The sequence below is a fragment of the Elephas maximus genome, chromosome 3, assembly GCF_024166365.1.
Source record: "Elephas maximus indicus isolate mEleMax1 chromosome 3, mEleMax1 primary haplotype, whole genome shotgun sequence".
NCBI lineage: Eukaryota > Metazoa > Chordata > Mammalia > Proboscidea > Elephantidae > Elephas > Elephas maximus.
Window position 1 is genome coordinate 82,442,459 of NC_064821.1, and position 12,282 is coordinate 82,454,740.

General features: G+C 48.8%; 1 protein-coding gene across 10 annotated transcripts in view; it reads left to right on the forward strand.

Moving 5' to 3' along the window:
- The window catches only part of NFYC (nuclear transcription factor Y subunit gamma), a 76,613-nt gene extending 69,240 nt beyond the window's left edge, over positions 1–7,373 (forward strand). For 8 of the 10 annotated variants that reach the window (XM_049878936.1, XM_049878930.1, XM_049878933.1 and 5 more), the window contains 3 exons: positions 2,340–2,447; positions 5,132–5,191; positions 6,170–7,373. In XM_049878936.1, coding sequence (XP_049734893.1) covers positions 2,340–2,447; positions 5,132–5,191; positions 6,170–6,601 — 600 coding nt within the window. In that variant the 3' untranslated portion in view covers positions 6,602–7,373. The remainder of the gene's footprint in view (positions 1–2,339; positions 2,448–5,131; positions 5,192–6,169) is intronic. The other 2 variants (XM_049878939.1, XM_049878938.1) reach the window with 2 other exon arrangements.
- Positions 7,374–12,282: the final 4,909 nt, after the last annotated feature.

A 12,282-nucleotide genomic window follows, 5' to 3' on the forward strand; every position in this document is an offset into this window, starting at 1 on the left:
GTCCTGATTTCCTTCCTGTCCCTGCCCCTCTTCCCTTTGTAAGTAAAGTGCAGGCAGGTATAGAAACTCACTTGGACTTGGTTTACCACTTCCTGTTTGAAAAAAGCTTGAAAAGCATCCTTAGCCATGTTTTAGGAGCTGTTCTGTTTAGTAAGTTAACATATAATAGACCAAGGGAAGGCGCTTACTCTCTTCCTCTCTCTCACCCCACCTTGCCTTGTTGCTTCAGCCACCAAACATCTCTCTCTCTCTTCCATGGTTCTTATTTTTGCACATGAAGGCACCAAGACAAGCTCATGGATGCCAGACAAGCTTTCCCATGTTGCAGGGACTTTAACACAAGTGTTTGAACCCTCCGATGCACAGAGCTTTGGTCCAGAAAACTTTGCTGCAGAATGCATGACCTGGTCATCACTGGTCTCGGACACCTTCTGCAGGGGTCCACGTTGCTGGGCTCTTCAGGCAGCTCATCAGAGTGCTCATGATGGTGATGACCTGCAGGAAGGAAGCTTTGCTTCCTTTTTGAAAGCCCGAGGAGTGGGTTATTTACTCTGTAATTAACGGGAGAATGCTGTGACGCTTCCCAGACCTAGCCTTATGGGAGAGGACTGAGGAGCAGAGCATCTTAACCTGAGCCTAAAATAAGAGACTCTTGAGTCTATCTAAGAATGGCTTGGAATCATTTTACTCACAGTTTCTCAGTCACATATGGCTTTCTGCAAAGAGCTTCTCTTCCCAGCTAGAAAATTTAAGAGCCCTGTGGCTAACCCCACCCCTGGGGCCAGCCTTCGGTCTTTCATCCAGTGATCCTTGGGTGGAGTTCTGCTGACTCCTGGAACCAGCCACCTTCACTGAAGCAGATGAGGTTTCCCAGGCCTATGCCCAGCTGCCTTCATCCCCACAAGAAATGTAACTTTGTTGCCTGGAAGCCACATTATGGGATTTAGGTGAGGAATTTAGACTTGGCGTCACAACCTGTCAGCAGCTCCTCTTGGCATATTCTCAGGAAAGAAATGACTATGGGTCACAGTACTCTTGCCCTATCTCCTCTGAACCAGATTCTTAACAGATTTAGGTTTTGTTCCTGCCCCGCCTTCCCATCTTGCCTCAAACTGACAATTCTGCAATTGTCTACGAAGAACTTCAGAGCTAGTCTTTTCTTGGTGGCTCAAATCCTCTTTGAGGCTGGACGCCCCACAGAAGCAGTTTGTGTGCAGCTGCACCCCATCAGCATTTTCCTCTGGAAAGTAAAATTCATTGCCATGAAGTTTGCTCTTGAAGGCAAGGGGGAATTTTGCTCCGTGGCAAAGAGGCAGGACCTAGCCTGTGAGCCTCAAGACTCCCCCTCCAACAAAGGCAGGCTGGGCAGGCAGACAGACCAGATCTGCCCATGCTCCCGGAGCCTCTTTCACCCCCAGTTCTGGGTGTGGGCGTCCGCAACCCTCCTGTGCTGGCCACAGTTCTTCTCCCATTATAACCACCTGGGCCTCTCCTCATCCCTAGGCTGGGAGCACTGATACTTTCGTGGTACACTGGAGCGTTAAGAGCCTGAGTTAAGGCTTTTAGCGCACAATTAAATGCAGCGTGTGATATTATTGTATTATCTGAGACTTAATCGTAAGCGTGAGGGACTCTAAGGGCATTTTTGTTGCTTTGGTTTCCCGTGATGGGGTTTTCTGTGAAAGGCCTATTGATTCAGCTGCCTCTTGGGAGGTGTTTGGCTAGAAGCTAGTTAGTGCTGAACACCAAGGATTCTAAAAGTCCCATAGACCCCGTTGGTCCCGGCCCCTGGGGATAGCTCTAGTAAAGCAGGCCAGCCTTTTCCTCTAGGATAGGCTGCCTGCCAGTGGGCAGTACGAGGGTGGACAGGGAGATGGCTGGCTGCTTTGGGCTCCTGGTGAACACTGGAGCTCTACATAGAATTGGATCAATCAGCCCTGGAAATGGGGTGGGGAAGTATGGAGATGGAGAGAAAAGAGGCCTGCACTTAAGGTGCAGGCATTCCGAGAACGTCAGTCTTTGGCATAAATCCCTAAGATGAGTTGTGATCAAAAAGCTAAGAGCCAGCAAATGAGGAGGATGCATCCTTGGTGTTTGTTCTCATGTAGGTGACAAGATCCTCTGAGGATTTGTTCCGTGGTCCATCCAGGCGACATATTCCCTTTTGGATTGCGTGCCTTGTGGGGTGGGATGTTGTGATTAAAAAGACATTTTTTCAGGATGGGCTTCTTCGGAGGGCTTGGGTGGTGGGGGGCACCTAACATTTCTGGCCATGGAAACTTTGCCTCTTTGAAGTTGTACTCAGTCTCCTGTGGTCTGTCTCTGCCCCGTGCCCCCAGGTACAGCTGAATGCCGGCCAGCTGCAGTATATTCGCTTAGCCCAGCCTGTATCAGGCACCCAGGTCGTGCAGGGACAGATCCAGACACTTGCCACCAATGCCCAACAGGTATGTGCCCCGGAGATGCAGGGCTTGAGTTGGAGACCAGCAGGAGCTGGCTTCTATCTAGCAAAGGGTACTCAGCCCACAGCTCTCTCACCACCTCAGGCTTCAGCAAGGGCTACTTCTGCATCCCTCACGTCTGCTCAGTACCCCAAGAGACAGGTGGTGCTAATTGGGGAATTGGATTCAAAATGTGTCTCTTATCCTGTTCTTAAGGGGCAAAGAAATGCAAGGCAGGGGAAACCTTGGGATACTTGAAGAAAGTCTGATATGTGTGCCTGTTCGACTATATGAAGCATTTTGACAGGCTGCCTAGTCGTCAGGCCACGTTTCCATCTTTAAACCTGGATAGTTGTGTCCTGGCACCTCCTGTGTGCTTTGGAAAGCTTAGATTTTACCCACTTCCTCGTTGCGCATCCCTAATCAGAGTAATTGGCCCTCTCATCTCTCATGCCCTAAGATAGCCAAGGCTGTGAGTCACAGATGCTGAGGGCTATCTCCCGGGCTTGAGGGGGCAGTGGGTGTGGGCATCATTTGCAGGGGTTGGGGGATGCTGGTCAAGGGGTGGCATGGTTAATGGATTCTTTTGCCTCAGACCCAAAAAAAGCAGCGATCGTTTAAGAGCGGGACCTGTCTGGCCCAGTTGCATTTCTGGTGATGTATCTATTGACAGTGGTGACAGAGCTGAGTTTGTAGAGCATGTCTCCAAAGAACTCATTTGGGAAAATGTGAGGAATGCGCCAAAAGCAAGGCTCCTGAGCTTCATATAGCCTCTGGAACCATTAAAAAGTCCTTTTCAAACCCACTCCCTGGCTTGCCTGAGGACTTGGGCTTTTCCATAATTTCCTTGGGGCTGACCAGTGATTCGGATCACAAGACCAGGCATACCCTTGTGTACCCCCTCCCCCTTTTTTTTGCCTTGTAAGACTTTTCCCTGGGATCTAAAAACCTTTTATGGCATGGATGTGGGAAGAAATGAGAAAGGAAAGGTCCTTGGTTCTCTGGAGGTCAGTTTTGGGAGCAGAAAATAAAGCCAAAAAGTGAGGAGAGTTGGGTGTACAGAGAGGAGAGGGAGAAGCAGGAAGAAGGCACCTGAGGGCAGGCAACGTCTCCATAAGAACAGGTTGTAATTGTAACAAGCTGGCAACAGAAATCTGTTGAATGAATACTGAAAAAGAATCATCATAAACAGAATTTAAAGGTAAGCAAGACTTTCTTCTCAGCTGATGCAAAGGGCAGTCCTGATAACCACAGGGCGTTAACCTTATCTGTGAGGAGTATTTTCTGTTTGTCTCAGGCTCATTAATTTATTCTGCAGACATTTCTTGAATGCTTACTTTGTACCAGCAATATAAAGACAAAACTTAGCTCCAGCCTTGGCATCTTGTACACTAGTGGAAAGAGAAAGGCTAAAAACAAGGAACAATAGTAAAGAAACTTCATGAAGCCCTTGCACACCCTTCCCTTTTCTTGCTTCTCGTAGCCTTATGGGCAGGCCTGACGGGTTGTTTTTTGGCCATTGTGAGGACGCTCGAGAGGACAGTCCTTACCTTGCAGGTTGGCTGTGATGATTCCAGGACATGGCACACAGAGGGCATTGCTGGTCACGTGTTCCATGGATAGACACTCACACGCCCCAGTCCTCTTTCCCGTCCACCGAGCCATCCGCAGCAGTTGTGGTTGTATGCTGCAGCTCTGTGTATCAGATTTATTTTAAAAACCATTTAAATAAAATCCCACACAGAGCTTGTGAGTGTGTGTGGTAAACATCTTCAGTTCACCCCCTGCCTCTCCCCTTGCTCCAGGGCCCCTATCCTCCTCCCCTCCCTTAGCCCAGAGGGCTGCACGTGGTGTCTCGGAAAAAGTACTTCATAGGTTTGCCACCAGGGCTGCCAGGGCCGAGGCCACCTGCTTGCCAGGGTGTTCCATACTCCAGTCAGATAATCTGGGTGATAGGGGTTTGGTTTGGAGCCCACCTTCCAAGAATGAACGGGACCACTTTGCCCAATATTTGCAGTCTGCCTTCAATGACTGAAAGACGGGCCTTTAGGGCTCCTGCCTAAACCATGTCAGGTTGCACCTAGGAGCTAGGTTTTCTGTTTCACTTGAGCCTCCAGCCCCAGGAAGTCCTAGGGGGTGAGTTGGGTAGATGGGTAGGGGAGTAGGTAGACATTAAGAGATGGGTGTGGAAGTTGTGTATTATGTCCTCCAGAGACCTCTGTATGCCTATGTGGTGCCAACTCTTTGGGTTGTCCTCAGTGCTGGGGATGGGGAGGGACCCTTGCTTTCCTACTACCATATTTTTATGCAAATAACGTGTGCCTTCTATGTTTGTTTACCAGCCGAGCCCTCCCCCACCTTGCAAGGTGTTTTTGTAAGGGCTGGTATGCCCTTTTTTTTTTTTTACATGTTTATGCAGATAAAGTTAGCATAGAGTGCTTCTGAAAATACCTTGAGTGGGGGTGCTGGTGGGAGAGGAGGGTGCAGCTGGCAAACAAATGTAGAAGGCGCATGTTATTTGCATAAAAATATGGTACTCATCAAGTACGTGTTGTGTCCCAGGCCTCATTCTGGGCACTTGATATGCATTGTCTCATTTGACACCTTGTATAGCTTTGGGTGGTAGGCTGATGGGCGGGTAGACCAGGCTTGCAGCTGACATGCCTACTCTGTCATCTTGATTCCTACAGATCACACAGACAGAGGTCCAGCAAGGACAGCAACAGTTCAGCCAGTTCACAGATGGACAGGTAGGGCACCCAGCCTGGGCAGGGTAGAGGGGAAGGCATTGTGGGAGGGGTGGTATCTGGATTTGGATGGTTAGGACAACTGTTCTGTCCTTTAGGAGCAATGAATGGACAGAAACTGTTAAAACAAGTACAGTCTTTAAAGCACGTTGCCTATCCTTTAGATTTATAAACTCGTGGGAGCTGAAAATAACCTTAGGCATTACATAGCCCAAATCCCCATTTTACAAATGAGTAAACTGATCCCCAGAGATGGGCATGCCTTGCCCACGCTCACTCATCTGTTCGTTGCAGAGCCAGGACTAGAATGAAGGTGTCCTGTTTCCCTCTCTAGGGCTGTTTTTTCATCTAAGCCATGCCGCTTCTTAATAGCATGGATTGGTTGAAATGCAGGGACATGTGACCTCTGGAACTCCCTCTGTGCCTAGAATTCAGTAATTCTAAACCCACACAAGGAAGAGATCTCCCCTTTACCCTCCCCCTTTCTCCTCATGCTAAGGTCCCAGAGACCCTGGGGCCATGACAGGATGACGGGCTCAAGCTTACGCTCTCTGCTGCCCAGAAGGGAGAGGAGCCACTACCAGAACCCCCTCTGACTTCTGCCAGCACCAGGTGCCAGCCTCCTGTGGCCAGGGCTCCTGTGGGGCTTTTGACTTTTGGAGACTTTTGGTTTCTTTTGGAGGCATCTGAGTAACCAAGGGGCCAGTTGGCCGTAGCCTTCCTAAGTGGCCATGTGAGCATCTTCTCCATTCCTCATGGGTCTTGGCTATAGTAAGTGTTTATAGCCCCAGATCACCTCCTCAGCAGGGCCCATGTAGGAAATGTAGGTTCAGCTTAGCCTCAGCCTGAGCCAGATATTCTGAGGAAAGGAGCAGAGGGGGTAATCCTACTGCCCCTGCCAGTGAGGATTACCAAGAGTTGGGGAAATGCTGACTTCCAAGCTGCTAGTACAGTGGTTCAAATTGCTTGTGTTTGTCACAGAGGAACAGCGTGCAGCAAGCTCCAGGCTCTGAGCTAACGGGAGAGGCAGAGCCCAGAGAAGTGAAAGCCACAGGAAATTCAACTCCCTGCACCTCCTCCCTGCCCACCACACACACACCCTCACACCAGCCTGGTGCCTCCTGTGTCTGCTGCTCCCAGCCCCAGCAGAGCTCCACACCCCCTCCTCCCTCTGATGCCTTGCAGTGGGTGGTGGTTGAGGTATCTGGGGCCCCCAATCAACTTGAGGCCCATAGGGAGCTGCATGCCCCTCTCCCAGGGGTGACCTCACTCTCTCCTCTCCACCCCTCGCAGCAGCTCTACCAGATCCAGCAAGTCACCATGCCTGCGGGCCAGGACCTCGCCCAGCCCATGTTCATCCAGTCAGCCAACCAGCCCTCCGATGGGCAGGCCCCCCAGGTGACCGGCGACTGAGGGCCTGAGCTGGCAAGGCCAAGGACACCCAACACAATTTTTGCCATACAGCCCCGGGCAATGGGCACAGCCTCCCTCCCCAGAGGACCCGGCGGACCTCAGCGCCTCCTGCAGGCTAGGACACTGGTGCACTACGCCCCACGCCTGGAGGCTGAAATTCTCCAACAGAAAGATGCAATATTTTTTATTTCCTTTGTTTTCCATATTTTCCCCCAAGGAATCAATATTTCAACATGTTGAGCTGTGTGTCCTGTGCTATGAAATGAAAATATTAAATAACATATTTATGGCATTTTCTTGAAGAGTGGTTGAAGAAATCTCCCTTCTTTTGATTTTATTTTTTTGGTTCTCATCGGCACTTCCCTTTAGGAGCGAATCTCCCCAGGGGTATACGTTACCGTCTCCTGACCCTTGGAACAACTGCTGTCCCCAGGATTTGCCACCTTGTTTCACCCTCATTAAATTAGGTGAATTTGTATAGCTGCTTTTTCACTAGTGGTCCTCTCCTCACCCCCCTGCTCTTGCCTCAGAGCGCTGTTTGCGTCCAGAGGCCGTGAACACATTCCTTCAGTTTAGAAGATGAGCTCATTCCCCACGGAGAGTGGATGGTTTCATTCTCAAACCCTTCTCTCCCGGGACCCAAGGAGATTAGAACTATGTGCATTTGCCCGTTTCTCTCCCGACCCTTTTTTTTTTTTTTTTAAAAATGCATTTAGAAATTGTGCTAGTCTCCTTTGCTGCATGGACTTCAAACTGCATGAAATGCAATAAATCTCATTTTAGATAATGTAGAGTCTGGGTTTCTGTGTCTGAGAGAATTCATGGGGCCACTTTGCTTGGGAAAGGCTTAGAATGGTTTGCCTGCCTTCAGGTTGGGTGGCCACAAAGAAGGGGGACCTTGGTGAGGAGAGGGTGTCCAGCACTGAGAACTTAAGCTGCATGTCTGATTCAAACTGAGATCTTCGGCTGATTGTAAAAATGAGCCTCGTCAGAATCCACTTGCTACTCAGAGGCGCCTTCCTGCCTTTTTACTGGATGACCACACACATGTGACAGACTCAGCTGTATCCTGGCTTGTTTGATGGTCAAAACGGCACCTCTCATGGAGAAGCTAGCTCCTGCCTACAAAAAAAGGACCCAGGTAACCACTTCCTCCTTCCCTCTCCCTCCACCTCCTGCCTCCCACGTGTGCCGGGCACAGGCTGGTACTCGCAGCTGCCTGCTGTGGCCATTCCCATTGGCATGGCTGTGCCCTGGAGGGCAGCCCAAGCCCTTTGTCAGCCAGCAGGTCAGAAGGGTTCTACAGCCAGTGTCTGCTGCCGTTGATGAAACAGGAAGAGTAGAAAGAGCATTCTACCAGTCCGTTGGCTGTGGAGGCTAGTGATGAGCCATCTTTCTTATCTCCACTGTGTCATCCTTACTATTAGAATAAACCCAGAAAAACCCATTGCCAATGAGTCAATTCCGACTCAAAGTGACACTATAGGACGGGAGAACTGCCCTGTAGGGTTTCCAAGAAGCAGTGGTGGATTCAAACTGCTGACCTTTCGGCTGTAGCTCTTAACTGCTGCACCACCAGGGTTTCTGGGTCCAGGTAAAGTAGGTATTAATTCCTTCTCTAGTATAATATACTGTAGAACCTGGGGCAACTCCCTTCTCTCTGGGCCTTTTCAAGGGTGCGGCCGGAGTGGGGAAGAGGCTTACATTAGATGATTTCTTGTCGGATCCTGATGTTCTTAAGACGCCCTTACCAAGTATCCTCCCACTGTAAACCATGATGGCGGGACATGAATTGCGTTTCAAGAATTACTTAGTAAAGATGCAGAGAACACTACTGCCCTCTGCCCTTTGCTCTCCAGGTTATTTTTGGGGGTGAGGGGGACCGGATCGCCTAGATGTTGGTAGTTTATAAAGTACTTTGACATCTATATCATCTCTTTCATTTTAATTCATTTACTGAAGTTTAGCAGACTTCATTCCACAAGAAAAAATGAGGTGGTTTACAATGAAAACATACATAATGAAATAATAAAATATGACTAGAATTAGGAAAAATATAACGGAATAGAAAATGAGGATCATAGGAAACGAAATACGTTGGCTGTAAAGACCTATGTAGTTGTTGGAATTAGGTTTCACATTTGACCGTGAGCTTCCTGGCTGCCAAAGCAAAAAGAGACCAGATCAGGAATTCATACTATAAAAGGAAGAAAAACAGCATTCTTTAGCAAAGGCAAAGATTTTCCTGGTTTTAAGGTTTTGGGTACATGGCAACCTGCTAGTGTCATCGGGGTAGGTAAAACAGGTGGTGCTATCACCAGGAGATGCCAGCAGGACTGTCCCCATAACAGTGAATCAGGGGCAGCCCCCACATGCTTTTAACTTCCAAGTTCAGTGCTGCTCCCCCTCTGGCATCCAGGTATCTTCATTCTAGCTCTGGACTTTTCCCTGGAGGGGGTCGTCTGGCTTTTCCACTGTCCTGTACACAAACACTTAGGGATCCCTTGTGGCACGGTTGCCACTGAGTTGGAATCGATGGGAGTGGGTTTGCTTTGGGTTTTGGGTACCCAAACATGTCTTAGACATCACGCAATCAGCAAGTATCCACCAATAGCCCTGGGCCCAGCCCCACATGAAGAAAATGCAAGGGAGAGAGGGCAAGAGGGGTCGTGGCCTCTGACAGAGAAAAGAAAGAAGCTTTCCTTCTGGCTAACCCCCATGTGGAGGTCAGTGCCCTCTTGCTGGTCTTCAACCCATTCCTGAAATGCCAAGTGTTTTGGAATTTCAGGCCAGTCAATGGTTCCTGGTTTTTCTGTAGACTTCCATTCTTATTTCGGAGATGTTTCAGATCAGTTGTGATTGGCAAGCATCTGCCCTGCTGAGCACGTTCCCTTTAAATTGCCCCGCCGTCAGGGCCCATTTGGGTGTAAGCAAACACTTTGGTCTAGCTGAGAGAGCCCCTATCTAATACCCAGCACGATCCCTTTACATCCGGAGCACTCTTCAGACACTTTTCTTAGGTTTACAGCATCCGTCCTCCTGATGATCTTCACAGTGACCCTGCAGAGGAGACAGGAAGCAGATCGTGATCCCTGCGTTACAGATGGAGTCACTGGAGGCCCAGCAAAGTGCAGTAACTTGCCCAAGGTCACTCTGAATTATGGGTGGTATTGAAACCAAAACACTGATGATCTGGCCCCTGGGCATGCACATTTGCTCTTAGAGCAACGGCGATGGGGGGCAGGGGAGAGGGGTGGAAAGGAAGGGGAGGGAGTGAAAGAAAGAACATGGCCTTGCTCTCTGGCAACAGGATTATTAGATGTGAACTGTTTTTCTTTTGCTCTGCACTCCCCAAACCCACTGGCCCAGCCCTGAATTTGTGTGAAATAAATACAGCAATTGAGTCTGGTCTGGGCACAGCTGGTGGTTGGGATAACCTGAGGCTGTATGTGTAGGATGCAGAAGACTAGAGGCCCAGGGGATTAGGAGCCGACCACCTGGCTGGCCTCCGTGCCTCTCACTTCTGCCAACTGGCCACAAGGGGGAAGCATGCAGCACTCACCGAAGTATTTGGGAGGTGCCCAGTCCCACCTTCGTTCCAGCTTGAGACAATTCTAGGACCTAATGGGGTATGACAAGGCGCCTTAGTGGGACACTGGTTAAGCAGCTCAGCTGCTAACCTAAAGTTTGGCAGTTCAAATCTACCAGCCACTCTGGGAGAAAGATGTGGCAGTCGGCTTTGGTAAAGGTGACTCTGTCCTATAGCGTCACTATGAGTTGGAATTGACTTGATGGCCAACCAACAACAATAATGGGGTGTGGCTGTCCCCTTTTTCAATGGGTATTAAATCTTAAGCCCCCTTTCTGATAAGACCCTTGCCCTTTGAAGTGAGGGGCCTTCTAAGGCAACAGTGAGGGCTGGAAACCCTACCCTCTTTAGAGTTTTGCATCAGAGTAGGTGGTTAGATTTTAATAAGGATTTTTTGACAGCTCAAGTTCATTTAAGGCCCTTCTTATCTCCCCAGCTTCATTTCTTTCCACTCTCCTCCCCCAGAGCCCTGGTGGCTCATTGGTTAAGAGCTCGGCTGCCAACCAAAAGGTTGGCAGTTCATATCCACCAAGCCGCTCCTTGAAAACCCTGTGGAGCAGTTCCACTCTGTCCTATAGGGTCTCTATGAGTAAGAATCGACTCCATGGCAGTGGGTTTGGTTTGGTTTGGAACTCACCTCCATGTTTTCAGAATGTACTGGACCCTCTGCCTAGAATGCCCTTTCGCTTCCTTTTCCACTTATTGAGAGCCTATATATCCATCAAAGCCCCCCCCTTTTTTTTTTTTTGCTGCAAAAGACCTCTTTTTTTATTCCTTTTTAAAAAATTTTTTATTGTGCTTAAGTGAAAGTTTACAAATCAAGTCAGTCTCTGACACAAAAACTTATATACACCTTGCTACATACTCCCAGTTGCTCTCCCCCTAATGACACAGCCCGCTCCCTCCCTCCACTCTCTCTTCTCACGTCCATTTCGCCAGCTTCTAACCCCCTCTACCCTCTCATCTCCCCTCCAGGCAGGAAATGCCAACATAGTCTCAAGTGTCCACCTGATCAAGAAGCTTACTCCTCACCAGCATCCCTCTCCAACCCATTGTCCAGTCCAACCCCTGTCTGAAGAGTTGGCTTTGGGAATGGTTCCTGTCCTGGGCCCACAGAAGGTCTGGGGGCCATGACCACCGGGGTCCTTCTAGTCTCAGTCAGACCATTAAGTCTGGTCTTTTCATGAGAATTTGAAGCCCAATTTAAATGGCCCCCTCTCTGAGAAACTTCTAATTCCTGGGGCCCAGGCAACAAAGACCTCTTCAATGCTCCCATAGCAACTTCTACAACTTCTATTGTTAGTGTGTATATACACAGTCATGCAGCAAATTTTTTTTTGGCACCTTCTATGCACATTGCAAATACAGCTGAAAACAAGCCAGATGAGGTCCCTGCTATCTTGGAGCTTAAATCAGGAGATGAGGTGGGGTGGGAGTAGGAATGGGGGAGGTAGACAGTAAACACAAGACTAAGTTAGACTCTGAAGACACCCCTTATCACTCTGAGTTACAATTTTCTGTTTCTGAGTGTCCTCTTTACTGACTGTCCCCTCCAGCTCAGAGGCCTCTCTGCAGCTCCAGGGCCACGCATGGAACACAGCACCAAAAGGGCAATGTAATTGATGAGTGAATGAATGACCGTGAGCCCTTTCCTGCAGCCAAACTTCAGACAAGGCCTTCAACACATTGTATACGTTCCCACCTCTGCTCATTTGCTATCTCCATTACATTTCTCTTGTTAAAAATTTCTTATTGAGCACTGACAAAATGCTAGACAGGGGTGTTAGAGATACAGATTCTTTTAAGAAAATACTGTGTAGAAAAATATACCTAAAGCTAGGTACCTAAAATCATGATAAATGGAGAAAATATTGAAGTTGTCAAGGATTTCATTTTATTTGGATCCACAATCAATGCCCATGGAAGCAGCAGTTGAGAAATCAAATGACACATTGCATTGGGCAAATCCGCTACAAAAGACCTCCTTAAGGTGTTGAAAAGCAAAGATGTCACTTTAAGAACTAAGGTGCCCCTGACCAAGCCAGGGTGTTTTCGGTCAACTCATATGCATAGGAAAGCTGGACAATGAATA